This window comes from Diorhabda carinulata, chromosome 2, assembly GCF_026250575.1.
Source record: "Diorhabda carinulata isolate Delta chromosome 2, icDioCari1.1, whole genome shotgun sequence".
In the NCBI taxonomy this organism is placed as follows: Eukaryota; Metazoa; Arthropoda; class Insecta; order Coleoptera; family Chrysomelidae; genus Diorhabda; species Diorhabda carinulata.
Genome location: NC_079461.1, coordinates 33,084,609 through 33,107,236, shown reverse-complemented (window position 1 = coordinate 33,107,236; position 22,628 = coordinate 33,084,609). Strand labels below are relative to the sequence as shown.

Genomic DNA, 22,628 nt, shown 5'->3' with positions numbered 1-22,628 from the left:
TATTGTCGTCTCTATCGCACTCGTGTCTTAATCCGAACGAAGCGCGCCACCAGAAAATATTCGTTATAACACCTCACGAGTTCTCTGATAACACTCGATCTGATAAAATGCTTATATATCATATCACAATGGCACAGCAAAAATGATTACGTTTCTTCCTATATCACGCTTTGCAGGGTCGGTAATGTGAATCACGCTCTGCCGGTTCTTACACTCTCTTCTTTACCCACTGATTTATATATATTCCACAGCAAATACCTCATAACCCTATAAATCTTCCACCGCGTGATATCCTCCTATCTCAATTTTACTTACGTCGATTTAGAACAACTCTTTACGTTACTATTACTAATATTGATGGCGCTTTTTTAGTCATAAATTCCATTTGACAGTTTAAGTTTGTTCAGCACCATAACATGAATACTGAATACTGAAAACTCTGTTTTGTAAATAAAACATAAACAGTTCAGTAAGTTTCCCATTCGATAAAGGGAAAATTTCATTTTCTATCAACTATTATCTACACAGAAGATGTTATAGTAGATATTTGATATTTTTTTGGCATTGGCAACACTGTCTGTTTACTAACCTTTCGGTGTAAACTTTGTGTTGTTGCGTGAATCCCCTAAAACACCTCAGCGCGACAAGATTTTCGTAACACAGGCGAGAAATAGAAATACCCGTCGAATAATAGAAAAAATATTTATTAAGCTCTAACACGTACCACTTTTCAATACCAGAACTGTTTTATTCAGAATAATAAACATGAAAATTAGTGTTTAAAGAAGAAGTTAGTTAGCCATCCACCACACAGCACCCAATAACTTTTTTCCTCTCCCACTTTAAGAACAAATTACGTAGTCAACGATTTACAACACCAAAAAACTGTTTTTTCGGTTCAAAAAGCAATCTTAGAGCAGAATATTTAAAAAGAAAATGTGAAACTAGATTCGATTATTTTTCATTAAGTCACAAAATATGAAATATCAACGCTCGTACTTCAAAAACTAGACGTTATCGTCGTCGACAGCTAAAGATCTGATCGTTTGGTATATTTGAAAAAAAAAATCGTAACATTTTTCAGGATATTACGTTGAGTCCTAGTCATTTTTAGATTACTAAAATGTTTTACTCTCATATATTGGACCAATTCGTCCATGGTAGTTAGAATTTACAAAAAAATAGAACATGGGAAGCATCGGAATTCATTAAAAATCAATAAATACGAGATTATAGAGCTTTATGGATATAAAAATAACTGACCGGTCGCTACTTTCGACAAGATTAGAATAATACAAAAGTCCCGTCTCTATGTCAAAACTTTTTTTCAGATCTGATAAATATGATGAACAACTTCAATTTACACAGACAAATATTTCTAATCTAAATAACTAACTACCCGTCATACGTCTTTGGAACTTTGAATAAATAGTCTACCGAATTGACCGAATAACAGTCACTGATTTGATAACGCTAAAAGCACCAGATAGCGGTCATATTCAAAGCACCTTACGTATCAACTACATATTTTGTTAATATATTCTCAAAGATATAATCTTCGAGACTGCTTTCGAAGTAATACGAGGTGTTGTTGATATATTCCAATCAAAAAAGCAGAAGAAACTGCAAACTTATTAATTTTTTTTTAAACTTCACTAACACAGTCATTTTTGATCAAATTTCACTATTAAATGCCTCATTTTGGCCAAATTAAACTCAAATAGGCTATTTTTTTATTTTTTGTTATTTTGGTAACACTGATAAACATGTTAGATAAACCAAAATTACGTAAAATTGTAGAAGAGGCCATAAATAATTTGCTTCCCAAAAATTTCGATACAGGCGACACTAACGAGTAAAAATAAAAAATCATTCTCCTTGTGGTCCACACATTCAAAATTGCATGTAGATATAAATGTCAAGACTTAACGATTACCTGTAAACAATTTAGCAAGGTTATGATCCTGAAAAGTTCGAAGTTTTAGAATCTGATGATATTAATCGTTTTATTGCTGAAGCTTCTTAAAAACGTAGACTTGATAACGAAAGTAGCTACTCAATTATATCTTGTATGAATTTCTACATTACAAAAATTATTATGGCTACTTCATCTACTTCAGAGGAGCCACTAGATGGCTCATATTATTATGGTATCTACGCTTAAAACAAAATCTGAAATATCTGAAATTACCAGATTCTGAGCGTTATACTGGACACTGTTTTCGGAGATCCAGTGTCAGTCAGTTGGCAAATGCAGGCGGTGACTTGGTTACTAAGAAACGGCACAGAGGTTACAGATTTGTTGCAGAAGGCTACATTGAGAATTTTATTAAGAAAAAAGTGAAGGTAGCTCAAGTGTCATATACTATGACATATTTAAAACTTTACTTGATTCGACAATAACCAAGTTTAAGGGCATACAAGTCATTTTATAAGACGTAGCTTTATATTTATGAAACTTCATTTTTTTATGTAAATAGTAAGCACCAGAAGGTAAACCCTTTTACATTCGAGTGGTGGGTCTAGAGATGCATGTAGATATTGATCTTGAATTTCAGTAGGTTGAAGTGCTCGGGAAACACGTGCCTTGGTAGCTGATTCCACAGGCTTGCACTTCTCCAAATAAATGAGTTTCAATAAAATGAAGTTCTGATCGTTTGCAAGCGAACTCGGTGTTAGTGAGCCATGTCGGCGGCCTTTCTTCAATGCTCTAAGTTTTTGGTCAACTCTGGATCGCGTATACGTCGAACTGTTCTCTTCTGTATTGAGTCGAGCATCCTAATGTATGGAAGATTTCTTCTAAGTAATTTCGTTGTTTTCTTGTACGTATCCTGGTACGTCATGAACTGATTTTCGATTCAACACAGTAGACATAACTTATTGTTATGGTCCTCCATTACCTCATCCTCCTTGGTGTTGGTCTCAGATTACAAACTTTTGTTGTGGGATCTAGCTTTGTTAATTTGCTGTGTTATGGAGCTGCCTAGAGAAGAAGTACTGATTTTGACACTGGTACCAGTGTCACTATTCTGGTTTCACTACACCACTAAGGAGCAATACTGTCAATTACAATCCAAAAGGACCTCTACACCTTGAATCCTCCCAAAGACCTGCACTAGTTTGTTTACATAGACCAATGTATGCTTGGGAGCCGACCTCCAAATGTACGAATCTGGTATATAACTTTTTGTTCTTGAAGAAGGCGCCAAGTTTTCGGCCACGTGACTATGCTAGGAAATACCGCTTCCAACCGCAGCACTCACCAAGCGATTTGCGGTGATGCGATTGATTCCTTCAAAGTGGAAAGTCACTTTTCCGTTAATGCACTCTCGTGATAAACTATTATAGCAAACAAGTTTTTATATTGTTAGCTTTTTACACATAAATAAGAATAATTAACGGCGATGGTTTGTATAATTCGATGTAATATCATTAGAATATGATTTGAAATTTGACCCTGGCAGCAACTTCCATGTCAATATACAAATAAAATCGTCGTTTTTTGTTCACATGAAACAATTGATATATTGGTTTTCAATTTTCCGATGGAATGATAAGTTTCCATTTACCCCTCGTATAAAAGTGTGTTTGTTATCTTCGAAAACTACTTTCAAGAGAATACACGTTACCACAGCGGAATGTTATAATATTGTGCGGTATCAGCTCCCTTACCGATAGTGACAACTTTGCAGTGCCTTCTATGGGATGGGAAAACTTGAGAGATATTGAATATTTATGATTTTAGTTATAAAACAACGTTATCCGAACTCCCTAAAAGTTAGTAAACGATCTATATAAAATAACAGACATTAAACATGTTGCAGAAATATTGAACTAAACATTTTTTTCATTAGGATAACACATTGCTTCTACCTGTCTTTGGACGTATGCTAAGTTAAAATTGTCTTCCATAATTTTCATAATTGAATATATGTTTCATGATTTGTCAATGCAGTTTTATTTTTAGTCATCAATACGATGTGATAGTGCATAAAAAGGGCGATATCACGAACTTAGCCAAATACCGAGCCATGAATAGGTTAAGATCTAAATTGGATCTTTATCAGCTCCAACTTAAGTTCAACGGAATTTTAATAATTTGTCGAGATAAAACTTAGTATCAGTTACGCGATTTGTTTAATGAGGGACGTCCTAATATTGCAAAGAACGTGAAACTTGGTATTATATGAATGGAGGAAGACATACCTCAACGATCGAACCAAAACAGTATCCCCCAATATTTCCAGAGCCACCTAGGGTTTCAGAAAACGTGAGGCTCAATGTTGTAAGTGTTGAAAACATATCTCAACGTTAGGACCAATAGATAAGCTCCAAAATCTTTCAGGAAACGTGAAATTTGGGGTTGTATCAAGTGTTAAAGACATATGAGAACTGTCAGATTAATGTAGTAGCCTCCCAAGATCTCCAAGACGTCCTGGAGTTTCCGAAAACGTGAAACTTGAAATTATATTGAGTGTTGAAGATATATCTGAATGGTCGGATCAATATAGAAGACCTCAAGATCTCCAGGATTTCCTGAGGTTTCAAAGAATGTTAAATTTGATATTGTATTAAGTGTTGAAAATAACCAAGATCTCCAGGACGTCCTGAGGATTCATATAACGTGAAACTTGATTTTGAAGACATATAAGAATTGTCAGACCAATAGAGTAGCACCGAAGATCTCCAGGTCCTCCTGGGCTTTCCGAAAACATCAAACTTAAAGTTGTTTTGAGTGTTGAAGATATATCTGATTGGTCGGACCAATATAGAAGACCTCAAGATCTCCAGGATTTCCTGAGGTTTCAAAGAATGTTAAATTTGATATTGTATTAAGTGTTGAAAATATCCAAGATCTCCAGGACGTCCTGAGGATTCATATAACGTGAAACTTGATTTTGAAGACATATAAGAGTTGTCAGACCAATAGAGTAGCACCGAAGATCTCCAGGTCCTCCTGGGCTTTCCGAAAACATCAAACTTAAAGTTGTTTTGAGTGTTGAAGATATATCTGATTGGTCGGACCAATATAGAAGACCTCAAGATCTCCAGGATTTCCTGAGGTTTCAAAGAATGTTAAATTTGATATTGTATTAAGTGTTGAAAATATCCAAGATCTCCAGGACGTCCTGAGGATTCATATAACGTGAAACTTGATTTTGAAGACATATTTGAGTTGTCAGACCAATAGAGTCTCCAGGCCCTCCTGGATTTTTTCGAAAACGTTAAACTGGAAATTGTTTCGAGTTTTACAGATATATTTGACAAATCGGTCCAATATAGTAGACCTGAGCATTTAATTTAGCTGAAACGTATTCTGTGTTAATTTAATTTTTAAGTTCGGAATTCAAAACTTATTTTAGTATTTATTTATTCTGAATAAAGTGTGGGCTCTGTATATAAATTTTGAAAAAGTATATGGGATGCTATCGATCCAATTCAATCTTATTCAAATCGTGTCGTTCTGTCCCGTTCAGATACTGACGAACAATGAATATAAAATGATCCAAAAATACAGCAAACTGAAAATTGATCTAAATTGTAACAGTCGGTAGTCGTACATTATATAACATAAATATCGAATTCATTAATTTCGCATTCGTTGAATATGTGAAATACCGGAAATATTATCGGGAGTTTTTGAATGTGGTTTTGGCGAAGAGAGTTTTAGAAGTATGTACTAATGGTAGATCATTAGGGCGCAGGTAATCTGTTCCGAGTTTTTTCTGTACGAAAAGATAAAAATAATAAATCACTGGCTGTTTCCACGAACGCTTTTCTCTTCATGCAATTCTGATAATGGTTTATAACCGATAGGGCCTGCTGAAATCTCATAATCTCGTGATATATGACGCCAGACATAATATCGATAATAATACTGAATTTATTATTTGTTCTTCATGTCGTTTAATTTATAATGTAGTATACACATAATTTCATATTAATTACGGAAAAATTTTTAAAAACTTGGGAACATCATCACTTTAATTAACTTCCAATTTACTTATTCGAATCGAAATCGATCAGTATGACAACAAGAGCGTTAAATCTACAGCAATTCAAACGATAATTTATCGAACTAAATTGTAGTTTTCCAAAAAAAAATCGAGATAAACCGTTTTTACCCCGAAAACTCACGATCTCACCCTTCCCTTTTCGTAAATTAATTTTCCTTTCATTTTTATTGTATTTTCTTTCTTTTTCAATATGTTTAATCTCATTATTTTCTACTTCTACTCTGGTCTAAAAGGTGGTTAACTAACAATAAAATAGATAGTAAAGTAAATGCAATCGATATAAAGTACCTACGAAAGTAGTATGAATAGAATAAGAAATGAAGTTACAACAAGAAACAATCAAAGAAAACATAAAGAAGAAAATCTTAAACTAGTTTGGACATTTAACAAGGATGGACCAAGACTAACTAACAAAACGAATGTGGAAAGCATGAACGATAGGAAGAAAGAGAAGGGACAGTCCAAAAAAGAAATATGGAATAAACAAATAGCAGATAAAGGAAAACTAACGCGAAAAATACGTTCATACAACGTGAAAGGCCGTCTTGGAGTTTCCGAAAACGTGAAAGTTTTGAGCGTTAAAGAAAAATTTGATTTGTCACACCAATATATTAGACCTCAAGATTTCCAAGACATCCTGATGTTTCAGAGAACGTTAAACTTGATATTATATTAAGAGTTGAAAACATGATAAATCTCCAGGATGGCCTGAGGGTTCATATAACGTGAAACTTGATTATGAAGACATATTAGAGTTGTCAGACCAATAGAGTAGCCCAGAAGATCTCCAGGTCATCTTGGAGTTTCCGAAAACGTTTTGAGTGTTAAAGATATATCTGATTTGTCGAACCAATATAGATGACCTCAATATTTCTAAGAAATCCTGAAGTTTAAGAGAACGTTAAACGTGAAACTTGGAGTTGTATTACGTATTGAAAACATGTAAGAACGGTAAGACCAAAAGAGTAGCCCCGAAGATCTCCAGGTCATCTTGGAGTTTCCGAAAACGTTTTGAGTGTTAAAGATATATTTGATTTGTCGAACCAATATAGATGACCTCAATATTTCTAAGAAATCCTGAAGTTTAAGAGAACGTTAAACGTGAAACTTGGAGTTGTATTACGTATTGAAAACATGTAAGAACGGTAAGACCAAAAGAGTAGCCCCGAAGATCTCCAGGTCATCTTGGAGTTTCCGAAAACGTTTTGAGTGTTAAAGATATATCTGATTTGTCGAACCAATATAGATGACCTCAATATTTCTAAGAAATCCTGAAGTTTAAGAGAACGTTAAACGTGAAACTTGGAGTTGTATTACGTATTGAAAACATGTAAGAACGGTAAGACCAAAAGAGTAGCCCCGAAGATCTCCAGGTCATCTTGGAGTTTCCGAAAACGTTTTGAGTGTTAAAGATATATTTGATTTGTCGAATGAATATAGATGACCTCAATATTTCTAAGAAATCCTGAAGTTTAAGAGAACGTTAAACGTGAAACTTGGAGTTGTATTACGTATTGAAAACATGTAAGAACGGTAAGACCAAAAGAGTAGCCCCGAAGATCTCCAGGTCATCTTGGAGTTTCCGAAAACGTTTTGAGTGTTAAAGATATATTTGATTTGTCGAATGAATATAGATGACCTCAATATTTCTAAGAAATCCTGAAGTTTAAGAGAACGTTAAACGTGAAACTTGGAGTTGTATTACGTATTGAAAACATGTAAGAACGGTAAGACCAAAAGAGTAGCCCCGAAGATCTCCAGGTCATCTTGGAGTTTCCGAAAACGTTTTGAGTGTTAAAGATATATTTGATTTGTCGAATGAATATAGATGACCTCAATATTTCTAAGAAATCCTGAAGTTTAAGAGAACGTTAAACGTGAAACTTGGAGTTGTATTACGTATTGAAAACATGTAAGAACGGTAAGACCAAAAGAGTAGCCCCGAAGATCTCCAGGTCATCTTGGAGTTTCCGAAAACGTTTTGAGTGTTAAAGATATATTTGATTTGTCGAACCAATATAGTAGACCTGAAGATCTCCAAGACATGAGGTTTCAGAAGAAGAAGGAGAAGGGACAGTCCAAGAAAAATATGGAACGAAGAAATAGCAGATATAGGAAAACAAAAGCAACACACAATAAATGAAATAGTGGCACGGAACAGGAAAATATGGAGGAAATACATTTCCGGTGCATTAGAGAGGGCAAAAGGAAAAATTGTACAGTTTATTGTATATTATGTATTAAATTATGTAAATAAAGCATCAATGTACATTTTCGAAATATTTTTTTATTATTTACCCTTCAGGAAAAAGGAAAACGTTTACCTTCGATTATAGCCGGCAATCCTTCAAACTCCTCGCCAAAATAACGGTTTTTTAAATCACCGAAATGTTTGTAACTCTTACACGCGGTATCGATCATTTTAATCTGTTTTTTCACACATAATTCACTTCACTTTTGGTATTTATATAGTACATTTAAAATGGAAAAACGGCAGTTATGTCGCACAAGACACGCTACAATGCTTAACATAACTGTACAACTTTTGTTTACCTTTATATAACTTTTCTTATCATTATATTCATAACAAGAGATAGAAAACTGATAAGGACGGATCAGATATGGTTTGGTGGGACTACAAACCGACAAAAGCACCAGCCGGTGATATAATATTATGGCCTTTATATTATATTAATATTGTAAAAACTGGTTTTAGAACAATGTTTTTCAACGTACATTTGATTTTATTTAGATAACATGTAGTCAACATAAGACTTGTGTATTTGAATTAGTAATGTCAGTGAAATCAGTGACATTTATTAACCAATTCTTCTATTCATAAGTTTGATTTTGATACTAGTTGACAGCATTCCGCGTAGGAATTAGTAAAAGTAAGGCGGTTTATCCATTGCATCCGATTCCTAGATCCGAGAAGACCAAGCGAAGTTGCTGGTATGATCTTTAAATCGCTGTTTGTCCACACAACGTCTCTCTCCGAAAATGCTGCCACATATGAGGGTCCGCTTGATCGTGTCCTTTATGGAATACTGCTTTTTAGCCTTCTTAGTCGCAATACGTACAAATCAAAATATGTTTATGGGATAAAACTGTAAAAGATTACAAAAAGACATTCCAATTGGCCGAAGGCGCATCCTCATGTTTGTGTCTCGACGTCTAATTGTATCTACAAAGCAAAAAGTAATTCCTATATGTAATAACAACAGAAAGAGACATCGGACAACTATCAACGCGGAGGTGCATAGTGGATAGCTGATGCCGTATGTATGAGATTTTATTAGAGAAAGATCCAGGTATTGCCAACTGGAAGCGGGTTCTCTAATAAACAGACACATTCTGCGAAAATAAGATCGAAGAACTTGGTGGTATTGAGTTCATATTACATCCATCATTTAGTCCGGACCTCGCATCGTAAGATTACTATTTATTCAGATCCATGGCGAAATTCTTAATGCAAGAAAATTTGATTCCAAAGAAGATGGTTTCACCAAGGTGTCAAAGAGCTTGCTAAACGTGTTGTGCTTTCTTTCTGTAAAATTATAACTGATTTTATGAAGACATCCTTCATATTCATAGTAACCGAATTTTTACACGCGTATATGAGGATAATGTATCTGATTAATACTATTTTTAGTTTGTTATATAGTTAAAACAAAGGTAACGTTTGGTAACAATCGTGTCTGATTGGCTAGTGATTATAAAATTTTAAACGAGATTTTCTTTGTATATTAAATGTTATTCCAATGAACTGGGTTTTATCTATTCTTTCAAAACTGATAAATTGATTATTTCTATATAATAATAACAATATTCAAATTTGCAATGTTTGATGAAGATATGAGACCGAATCATCCGATATTTTTCTAGCTAAAGTTGATTATACTAATTATGGCTGATTTAAAAAAAAATTGATATCCTTAATTGCCGACATCACCTCTTCATTAATAGAAAATCTCTGACCACCGAGCCATTGATGAAACAACACTGTCTTCTTAGTCAAATGCGATCGTTTCTGCTCGATGTCTTCGTTCAAATGTTGCAATTAGTTCGCATAATACTCGCTGCTGATGGTTTTTTCTTTTTCAAAATAATCAATGAAAATTATACCACGCGCGAGCCAAAAAATCGACGCCTGCAGACAGTACAGCATTTGCATTCTTTGAAGCCGGTTCTCCCTTTTCAGCCCATTGTTTTGATTGTTCTTTGTTCAGGGTGTGAACTGATGGACCCACGTTTCATTCATGCTTATGAAACGTTGCAAAAATTCCATGAAATGACTACTAACTCGCACGCTTTCAGTCGACGATTTTCCATTACCGTTTTGTGGATTTCCTGGAGTCGTCACCTCATTTGGTCGACTACTGAGATGCCGGTCTTCGCAGATCGTTTAAACTCTACTCAAAGTAGAAACTAGTTTAGCTTTTATATTGTTTGAGCTAACTCATTTCAAATAAAAGAATTGTATCTCATATACTAAACAACGTCTTCAAACTTCAAACATATGCTGTATAGATTGTGTACTTTTTCAAGCAACTACCGCCATCTTTACTTCAGGTCAGGTAGTTTTGGGACCATCTTCGTGATGTCAAAACTTTTGTCCAACCTTGTAGCTAAAGAAATTATTCAAATTAACACCGATTCGAATTTCTAAAGTAGTACTTTTCGAAAACTATAATCTGTGAAGTTGTGTGAAGCGAGACAAATGTCACTTTAAGTGGAGTTAGTTTCAATTCTCGATCAATTTTGTGATAAATAGCAATTCAAGCAAAAGAATATTTTTCGTAAACCGGTGCAATCAAACGCCTACGAAAGAAATCAAATTGCTTTGGTATTTATCTTTATATTTGAAAAATTAATAAAATCATTGTATAAATTTTGAAAAACCGAAATATCCGGTTGGCGCAATGACCATTTAATTTTCCTCGTTTGACAGAGTACATATTTTGCAAAGTTAAGATAATTATGTACTCGACTCGAGTGGCGTAGCATCGTCTTGTTGGAAACATTACGTCAATATTACATTTTCCAAAGTACAATTTTACTATCTAATTAACTTAATTTCTTATCTGACGCATTAAATTTAAATAACACTCGTCATCTACATGTTCATGATCTTATAATTGGTCTATGGAATCAAATAAACACGTTCCAAAAATTTACAAGTCGATGTAGTTTCTACTTGATGTAAGACATCAACCGCTTCTTCAGGTGTTGACCTCGCAATTTATTTTTGACTTTCTGAAATAAGATGAAATCATTAGGTGCCAAACGGCGGATGAACCATCAATTCGATGTTTTAACCGTTCAAAAACCTTTTTGTTTGAACTGATGTATGAGAATTCGCATTGCCGTGGTGGAAAATGATTAGTCTTCGGCGTTTGGTTTTCCTGAACACGCAAATAAATGCTGATGTACCATTGAGAATAGACGTTGATCTAATGAGACGGTGGCAACATGTCCAGTTATTTCGAAAGAAATACAGACGACCATTTGCTTCGAACTGCTTCGCGAACAACTATGAAATACCCGTACAATGCACGTCGCTTGTCACGATCTTATAGATATCTTTGAAGCGACGCAATTGAATTTTTGAGACCCAAGTGTTCATGCAATATTAGTTTACGCTCAGCATCGATGTTTTCTGGCTCAACAGCCTATTTTAGACGATGTTCACGAATGTTTATCCTGGAGCGAAGTGCGACCACGATTGAATTCTGAAAACCGACGAAACACGGTGATTCATCACCAAAATTCGAAGCGAGTAGATCGGGCACACCACGTCGAAAGTAATAGAAAATCATCGCACGAAAATGTTCGTGACTTAATTCATTTTTTTGACCAAAATTAATGTTTCAAGTGTAAACAACTCAAATAGCAATCGTATTACATACGTATTCATACCAGTGTTGCCATATCTTCTATCATCCATTCTTGAATCGTTTTTGTGATGTTTCGGATCTTCAGTTTTTTCAATAGACGGCTTTGAATTCTCGACTGCTCAAGTCTGACTACCCACGAGTAAAGAAAGACTGTTTTTGATCCATTTTGGCATAACTTTTTACGCACATAGTATAAATTTCAGACTTCAAATGTTGAGTTTACATTACAAATTAAAATAAAATTAAATGCACACGTCGTTCTCAATCTATTTTGCATTATGTATCCTGGAATTCATAAAATCATTTCGCTTTTATCATTTAACTTTTCCTCTAAATGGTTTTTGTTTTTAATCATGAATAATCAAATAAGGAATAATTGAACAAAACAATTTTTAATCTACTTAAGTCCCTCTCCGTGGCGTGTCGCCTGGAGTATTTATTACAATTTTATTTTGCTCTGATATCCGATAATCAACTTTTTAAAGAGGACATCGCCGATAACATCATCTTTAAAGTTGGTTGAACTATGAGATACGAGATAAAAATGTTGATTTCTCTGCAGACGACCTATTATCAGTTATTTGATACATCTTTGAAAAAAACGTTAGATCCAGCGGTTCTGAAACCAATACGATCTAAATACTAAACTGTCATCACCAGCGTAAAACTTGAAATTTTGAAACTAAAACTGGACTTAACTAGAATGCGAACTATGGATTAAGCTCTAGTTTCAACTAAAAATAAACAAAGCTGCTCCATTTTCAAGGACACAGTTGAAATCGCATTTTTTTTTGTTAATTGTCACCCGCGTGAAAATAGGAGGGTTGTTTTTTTTGCCCTCTAATGAACTATACAGCTCACATCTCTACATAATCACCATGACGATTAAGGCATTTGTCTTATCTGTGAACAAGGTTTGCAATAACTCTTCACGTCAGTTTGGAATCGTCGCCGTCTAAGCTACCACTTCAGTTTACTTCACTCGATGCTAGACGGGACTGTATGGTGGATATTCGGAAATATCCGATTGAAATTGCTGACGGAGTCGTTGGGTTACATAGAGGGACGGGCAATTCCATGGATTAGAACAGTTCCAGAAGACAGCATGCCTCTTCGTTAATCTTCAATAACAATCTACATTAATTGTCATGAACTCCACAAACAACACACCTGTTTCCAAAAAACAGTTGTCATAATCTTACGGATGTAGAAGGTTCTTTGGAAAATTTGTATGCATCCATTGTTGTATGTTGTATTTTCGGGCGTGTCATACAAAACCAATGACTTATCACCTGTCACATACATTCATTCAAACGTTAAAGATATTTCTCAGCCGTGCTGAACGTTTGCCAAAAGCGCAAGCAGCAGATCCTTAGTATGCTTAGCAGTGCTCTATCTTGTTGAAATTATACTGTTTAAATCATTCTTAAATAAGCAACCTTGGAACTTGTTTCCTGAGTCCAATCGCATCCCTTTCTTCTTCTTCGGAGAATCATTATTTTAATTTAATCGCGTTGCTCAACACGACACTCACCAACTGATTTATTACCAGCTATCACTGATCAATCTGCACACATACTACGCTTGCGTTCGCTGGACAATTACTTGAGAGTTTTGAGATTCTTTTATTGCGGTAAATCACTCCACAAGGCATCTTATGGTCTGATTATAACATCTTGAGTATTCAATTTTATGCCTTCTATCACTTGGTTTTTCGACTTTATTCTTGATCGTCCCCTGGATGTTGATAACAGCCGGCTGTCATATTTCTACGTGTCCGTACAAATTCAGCCTCTAGGATTTTAAAAATTTAATATTTTTCTGGGTATTTCTTTAACAAATATTCGAGAATTTTCTTCTTATTGCGTGACAAAATGTCTAATGGCTGCTTTGTAGAGTTTTAACTTCATTTTGGTATTTAAGTACTTTCAAGTCTGTACTTGAAGCTCTCTTTTTCAAAACTGTACTCTTTCAATCCTTTTTTCTTTGCTTCTCCTACTGTCTTGATTGTCCCTAACTGCAAGAATGTTTGCGCAAGGGCTCTTTTGATGACAATCTCTTTTATTGTTATTGAATGGTGTTGTCTTTAATGCGTTTTCCCGTCTTACACTTGTTTCCAATTACATTTTATCTGTCAAACCTATTAGTATTTCGGCTTTTGGTCTTTTCATTATCATTTTCACTCATTCGCTTGTCTACAAAGAATAGTGGCCGTAATTTATGACCCAACCCTCGTATATTGAGAGAATTTCGTAGTGGAGGTACAATTGTTTTGTTAACAACATATTGCGTAATTCTTCGGCACTTTATTTAAATGGAATTTTAGAATAGATAATTTTGTTATCAATTTTTTCAAAACATTAACAAAATGCTAACACATGAGTTAAGAAACACGCAGCTTATCAAAATTTTGATAATAAACAAGTTATCTATTCATTAGTTACCAATTTACAATTTTAAATAAATTCCTACCAACAGTTTTTTGATATTATCAACAATGGATGTACTTTACTTTTAAGCGTTATTTATTTTTTTAAATACCTCGTATACGAATGAGAATTTTGAATATCTGCTGCAATTTCGGCTTTGCAAAATGGAAAATTTTAATAACAAAAAAGTTTTCCATATGTTGCAAATTTAGACACATTTTATAATGAATTTTCTGTTTTACCTAAATTGGTTTTTATTCTCGTTATTTGTGAATATTGTTCTATAGTTTTAGAACCACTGATTCGAGTACCATCAAGATCGAATAATTTTGTTGTCCAATCAACATAATGATAATAATCGTAGTAGAGATATCGTAGAATCGTAGATCATCGAAGGTTATGACAAACTCTGTAGTCAAGCGACTACAAGTGATAAAACTTAAATGATTAAATATTTAGTAGAAATGGGCGGTAAAATTTTCACAAATTTGCGCAAAAGTGTAAAATACATCTGATATAATTATACGATATCTATGTTTGATACGAAGGCCGTTTTTTTTTCAACCTCCGATCACTCCGTGCAGACGCTATGCGGGCAGAAAGAAGCGATAATGCGCTGTAGGCTCTCGCAATACATACTCCAACATTGTAGACATTCGGACGTCAGTAGGCGTTGTGCTACAACCACGTAAACATTTCCGCCTTTATTGAGGCTCCCGTCAAGTGTGAATTGCGAGGTGTAATTCGTTTTACACAGGCTTAAGGTCATAGTACTGCAGAAATCCATTGGAGAATGAGTCGTGTGTATGGGGAAAAGTTTATCAATGATAGTGTTATGCATGAATGGTGTCGAAAGTTTAAAGATGGCCGTAATGATGTGCATGTCTCCCTTGATGAATATCTTGCTCGGGGCTGCGTATCTGAACAATGGAATGTTCCTACGGCCTCATTATCCTCACCAGTTTCTCACTGAAAATAATGGAGAGACTGATATATCGACATTTGGAAAAAAACAAATTGGTCGCAACATCATTACATGCCCAGTAATATGTTTATTAAACTGACATATCCTTGGACCTGGTTCTACACCATCTGGTTAGAATTGTGGAAATTATATCAGGTATTGGAAAGGTAGGTCTAACGGCATTTATTGATATTGAAAAAGCATTCGACAATACTCATTTATAAGATACGACGTAGCAGCAAACTCTGTATGTATATAGTGCAACGCTGAGTATCCGAGACGGTTTTGGTCATGGGCTAACCACAGGGAGGAGTTTTGTGTCCAACCATTTGGTGCCTGGTCGTTGACGCATAATCAAAGCAGACTTATGTTATTTATTCTTCGCATGGGAAAGGACGCCGCTGGTTTTGAGGTCCAATAACAAGGGACTTGCGACAAATGGAAAGACGTGACGAGTCTGAATCGCCCGAGCTCCTTATTTTGACCAGGGTAATATTGGGACACCCTTATGTATAACACTGGGAGAATCGACTTTTACATATTCTAGATTGGTGAAATATTGAGTGTCAATCCAAAATTTGGGCGTGGACACCAAAATAAAGAAGTTACTAGTGTTCGATGTGCATGCGCAAGTGCCTTCGATTGAAAATTGACGGTTTTGTAAAATTACTGATACAAAAAATCTACTTCTGTTCCTAGATTTATACCATGGTCATGTAGTTCGATTCTAATGTAATAAAATCATAAAATCATATAGATACCACGTCGCGTCGTGCGTTAATGATCAATGAATATTTCTTCTTCGAAAACCCCAGTAAATTATGTTTTGAACTCAATGATGCATTAAAAATCCCATACCCAATCATCGTGGACGATTCATACGCCTTCACAGAATCGATAAAATCTGAGATTACCTAATTAATGCATAAACTTATGGTAGAGCAAATCAAACAATTCATTCTAAATTAATGACATTTTCCAAAGAAACCAATTACTCTTATCGTATGCAAATGTTTTCGATGCCATATTATGTACGAATAGGTATACAAAATGAAACTGTGTGTGTGTGAATATGTATATATGTGTGTGTGTGAGTGTGTGTGTAAACTAGTTTCCTGCGAGCGTTTCGATATCAATCAAATCTTAACGATAAAACTTCGAACCACACCTTGTTGAACATAATAATGTCACTGTAGAAATATTAGAAGTGACTAATCAACCTATCGGTTTGTATTAGATGAACGTTATCAAGTATATTTTCTTTTTTTAATTTCTTAGCAATTAGCAATCAATACAGTTTAATAGATTGGAAAAATTGCAAATCGAGTTTTGGTCGACGCGTCGAATCCAATAGATACTGATTTGTGAAAATATTTTTTTGTTTAATAAATTTAAATCAATATTGCTATTGTTTAACTTCTTTTCAAACATTTTGACGCAATAATAAGAGATGTGTAGTAATTTTGAGTGAGTTTTAATGAGTACAATAATAAAAATAAAACTTGCAAATAAAACTAAACTATAATGTTCCTTTTTTTAAAACGCTAGTAGCTAGTAGCTTCTGGATGTAATTATTGCTAACATTCTCCTGGACATGCTTTCAATTAGGTGCTGTATCATTTCTTGAGGTATGTTCTCCCATTGCTCTAATGCCGCTTGCTCAAGCTCATTTAAATTTTGAGGAGATGGATTTCGACGACGAATGCGGTGTTTTAAAATGTCCCACACATGCTCCATAGGATTCATATCTGGTCTTCTTGGTGGATAGTCCAGGGTATGAATTCCTACTTCGTTTAGGTAATTCAGAACATCTGCCGCAACGTGTGGTCTAGAATTTATCATGCATTAAACGAAAATCATCACCATCCAAACGGAAAGACGTGATTTTCAAGAATGTCAGTTATGTATCTTGCTGCGTCTAGGAAAAGACACTAATTCTGCGCGGGCATCAAAACAAATTCCTCCCCAAAACATAATAGACCCTCCTTGGAACGGCTCCCTGGGAATGATACAACACTGCTCAAATCTTTCTCTTCGCCGTCTTCGAATTACGTCCATCTGAACCTCTTAGACTAATACGATGCTGCCTGGTTAACAAAGGTGCCTGGAGAGATATTCTGCTGTGTAGACCAGCATTTTGAAGTTGGTGGTCTTTATAATCTTTCAGAGATATTTACATTTCTGCTGATGAGCTCGACACTTGTCATTGACCGATTTCTTAATGAATTTAATTGCAAAAAACGGTCATCTGGAGGAGTTAAAACTGAATCCGGGCCTCCTAGAATGTGAACCGGTATCTCGAAATCTTTGCATCAATCTGCCAATAATTGTGTGGTGTACGTAAAACAGATTTGCCACTTCATGATAACTTTGTCCCTGTCTAACGCGGCTATTCTTTCAGTTTCGCGTTGACTTAATTGCCTAACTCCGTTCATTTTTTGTTCAACTAATCTCGACTTTAACACACACACAGAAGATGGTACAACAATAGAATGAAAAAAATGCATAAAATTAAAATTTTAAAAAACCACAAAAACAGTTATTTGCTGATAAGAAATTTTGCTACATTTCATCGCTAACATTTAAAATACTTTTGTGATAGAAAAAAAAAAAGAAAGCCAAAAGATTTTAGGTTTATAATGATAATAATCAGGCTGCGACCTTTATTGAACAAACTTATTCATTGTCAAGATCCACGAGGGTTCTGTTGCTGACTTATGTTTGGAAACAAACATGTTGGCGTTCATAGAAAAAATACTGATCTTAAAAAAATATAATGCATCGTTTAGATATCAAAAGTCGAAAGTTACAAAATGAATGATAATTTTCTTAATCCGAAAAAAAAAAGAAAACAAGAAAATGAGATGTAAATGAAAAAATTGACAGAGAACAAGGTACATCTAGCTAAAGCTGCGACTATCTGTGAAAGGAAAAAGAAATACAAATAGAACCAGAGTTAATAGAAAAATTATTGTGGCTAATTATGAAAATAAACGAATGATGTCAACTACAAAACATTTAGGGAGTTATAGGATTTTGTGTACCATTATAATATAAATCTAGATTAGACTTGAGTGTTCAATAATAATTCTGAATTAAAACAAAACTAAGAAAGGAGTCTTTTAGTTTTACTAGATCTAAATATTTGCGAAACAACACCTGGTTTAGACAAAAAAGAAATAATTCAGTTCATCAAAACCGCCGAGAAGCGAATAAGATGTTGCAACATCCACCCTATTCGCCAAGCATAGCTCCCTCTGACTTCTGACTGTTCGAAAAATCCATACTGAGCAAACGATTTCTTTCGTGGAGCAGCTGTGGAAACATATTTAGAAAAGTCTTTTAGATACTTACTTAAAAAAGCTTCTTAATCTAAAACTTGTACTAAATGATTGATTTTTTATTTATAAATTGATATTAATAGAAAAAAGGAACGTAATAAATTTTATAGCTTTGTTAAATATTTAAATTTAACCCCTCGTAAAATTTCTCATACAGGATATAACTTCTAACAATTTCTAAACAAATTATACCCATCGGAGTGAATTCGAAGATAATGCAGTGCTCGAAAATGCGGGTCTTTCGTCACTCACTCTTCACCCCATTCAAGGGTCCAAAAGTGTCATTGATTCCGGATGCCGCGATCCGCTTTATCTCAGCTATCATCGGCTGCGTCACGTGACGCGAACACGTGCAAACATTCGCGGGTGGGCCTTCGTTATCGGTATCATTGTCTTTTGATATTATGTTTCTTCGGTTTCTGCTGAGCTACGTTCGTGAGTTAGGCCGGTAAAAAATTTAAGAAACGAATGAATACATTTGAAGAGATACCCCAGAGACATTAATTAAGGAATATATCAACGTAATATAGAAAAAAAAATAGATAAAGAGAAATTACTCGTTTCTGAATTGCGAAATCAGAAATTAATTATTCGGGGGCGGCTCATGCCCAAAAGTTAACAATCAGTAACCTCTGAGGGGACAACCTGTAGATAGCACAAATGAATTTTTCAATTGATTTTCTAACTCCATGAAGTTTATGGTTTAGATGATATGGATTTCTAGATCGATGTACATTTCAAGGAAACCTTTTGCCACAAAGAGACATTCTGAAAAAAATTATCATAAATTGTAATTATTTATTGAAAATACTTATAAGAGGTATTAAAACACAATGAAATATTTCTAATTGAAATGCATACTGTGGAATAACGTGAAAAAATTAAAATGTAGAAAAATGTGGTTGGATAGCACAAGGATCGAAATGATCGAAAAAATTAACTTTTATTATAATTTTTTTTTTGTTTTTATTTGATAAGTTGTAGGCTAACAAACAAGTTTTTCTACATTTCAATTTTTTCCTTATGTAAATAACACGATGTTCGAGAGAATGCAGTTCAATTGGAAATGTTTCATTATGTTTCAATACCCTCTGTTAGTATTTTCAATAAATAATTACAATTAAGATAATTTTCCTCAGAATATTTCTTTATGGCGAACGCTTTCCTTGGCATGTACAACGATCTAAAAATCTATATATCTCCTAAACAATAAATTTTATCGAGATAAACAACGAGTACCTTTTGTTGCAAAAATTCATTTTTCCCATCTTTGGATTGTACAGGTTGTCCCTGTAAATTGTTAACTTCAGATAGAAGTGTAGAAAATTATGGATACTGATAAAAACTTTAATAGAAAGTAAAAGAGAAGATTCAAAAATTGAAAAATATGAATAACACAGGCCTACAAAAAAAAATTTTTTGGGTGCCTAGTATTTTTGAGTATTTTAACTATATTTTTATTGTTGAATCTAAATATGAAAGCAGTTTTTCTGTATCAGCTCTAGATTTTTAGATAAATTCACTTATCTATCAATGCTTTTTTCTATTTAATACTTTCAAGTATAAGTGTTGTAAAATTTATACAGGGATAGATTTTTGTATATTTTCCTTATTTACAGTCTTCTTTTGTAATAAATTGAATTTAAAATAATAATATTTATGGAATAACTAGAAGACTAACAATATAATTGATTGGTTGACAAACTGTTAACAAGTGGGATTTAATCCCACTTATTAGTGTCATCCAGTTAGTGTCATAGAAATCCGATAGATGGAACTGTCCAGTATCTGAAGTGACCTTCAAAACTTCAACTGCAGTTGAGAGTTGAGGTTAGTTTGTGAATTCCCGCGGTGCAGATAGATAGAAATTAGCGTCGTATGAAATTTCTCTTTAGTAACGAGTTGTTGAAAAGTGAATCTAAAACGTAGATTGTTAATGTGAATTGCTGTATTTGTGTTCTTGAATAGAAACAAAATGAGTTCAAGTGGAAGAAGCTGTGTACATCATCCTGATATTTTTTGCTACATATGCGGAGAATACACGTTACTGGAAAACAGAAAAACTATTAGTGACTTTGTAAGGAGGGCTTATCTTGGATATTTTGGTGTTGAGCTTGGTAATAACGATGAAACATGGGCACCACATATTGTCTGTAAAACTTGTACAGAGTATTTACGACAGGGAATAGGAAAAGTCTGAAATTCGGAGTACCAATGGTTTGAAGAGAATCAACAAATCACTTCGATGACTGTTATTTTTGCCTAGTAAATATTACTGGAATAAATCGAAAGAACCGTAACTAGTGGATTTATTCCAGATTTAGTCTCTGCAAGACGCCCTATCCCTCACTCAGAAGAAGTGCCAATTCCAACATTCCATCAATTCCTCAATGTTTCAATCAAGATGAGTAAAATGACCTCACTAGAGATCGATCTCAACCTGTCGATAGGAGCTTCTGAATTACTGGCTTCCAGGTTAAAGGAAAAAAATTTACTTGAACCAGGAACGAAAATTACATTTTATCGCACCACAAGGGAGAAAGATCTGCCACCTTTTTTCTCTGAAGAACAAAATCTTGTATTTTGCCATGCTATTAGAGAACTCCTGGTAAAAGTGGCTCAATACCAATTGCTCACTCAACGAAAATGAAAGAGCAATATGACATCATAGCTTTGGTCTTGGAAAAAATAAAGTATCATAAACACCAATGGGTGATTTATGTAGACTTAAAAATGGTGAACTTTCTCCTTGGACAGCAAAGTGGCTATACCAAGTATCCTTGTTTCTTGTGCCTCTGGGATAGCAGAGACAAAACGCAACACTGCGTTAGAAAAGAGTGGCGCAGGAGAGGAAACATGGATGTTGGGGAAAAGAATATCATCAATGATCCTTTAGTTCCACTAGAGAAAATCATCTTTCCACCACTACATATCAAGCTGGGTCTAATGAAGCAGTTTGTAAAGGCTCTTGATAAGATTGGATCATGCTTTGCATGTATAGGGAATAAAATCCCTCAGCTGAGTAAAGAAAAAATTAATGTAGGAATATTTGATGGCCCACAAACAAGACAGCTTATTAAAGACCCTGACTTTATAAATTCAATGATTGAGATTGAACAAAAAGCCTGGAATTCATTTGTTTCAGTTGTCCAAAATTTTCTGGGTAAACACAAAGTTGAAAACTATATTGAATTAGTCAATGAGATGCTGAATAATTTCAGATCACTTGCGTTTAACATGAGCATTAAGGTGCACTATTTACACAGCCACTTAGACCATTTTTCTGATAATTTAGGCGACATTAGTGTGGAGCGAGGTGAAAGATTTCACCAAGATATAAAACGTATGGAGGATCGCCATCAAAGAAGATGGGATACTCACATGATGGCAGATTATTGCTGGTTTATAAAACGGGATTGTTCTAAAATACATTCAAGAATGTTTAGTGAGTAATTGGTTTAAATGATGACTTTTTCTGTTTTCTATTGTATATAATAAATAATATCTGTAAAATCTGAGTAATACAATAAAAATTCCTTGTTCAATTTGTTTCTTTAAACCATAGTTTTTCTTTTAAAATAGTCTATCCAGTGTATCACCTCCAAAATCTTCGGCGCCAAAACCACTGTTGACCAGTGTACTTAATTACCATGAGGAGAGACTGAGATAAAACGTCAAATATTACGAGGATTACGAGTACATTAACCCAGAAGAAGAGGGTGAATGGAAAAGATCAAAAACAACACACGAAATAAGTAAAGGAGAAGTAGAAGAAGCAATCCATAAATTGGATATATTGAAGGGCGGTACCATCATTATGACGCTTCTTTGAGATAAGCTAAGACTGTGAATACGTGACACACAAGTGGAAGCGGAAGAGCCTCAAAAATCTAGTAATATTTGAAGTCAAACGTGATTATTTCATACAAAAAGTTTATGTAAGTTGAGATAATTTGATTTTGAAGTTTCATTAACAGTTT

The 22,628-nt window shown here is 34.4% G+C and overlaps 1 protein-coding gene across 2 annotated transcripts in view; it reads right to left on the bottom strand.

The window, feature by feature from the left end:
- LOC130890771 (zinc finger protein ush) overlaps positions 1-22,628 on the bottom strand; it is a 181,244-nt gene that overhangs the window by 22,161 nt on the left and 136,455 nt on the right. The window contains exon 1 of one of the 2 annotated variants that reach the window (XM_057795080.1): positions 8,342-8,697. The exons of the other annotated variant lie outside the window; for it this stretch is intronic. Within the exon in view, the coding sequence (XP_057651063.1) occupies positions 8,342-8,438 (97 nt within the window). The 5' untranslated portion in view covers positions 8,439-8,697. Of the gene's footprint in view, positions 1-8,341; positions 8,698-22,628 lie in introns of those variants that run through there. 2 annotated transcript variants of the gene reach the window in all.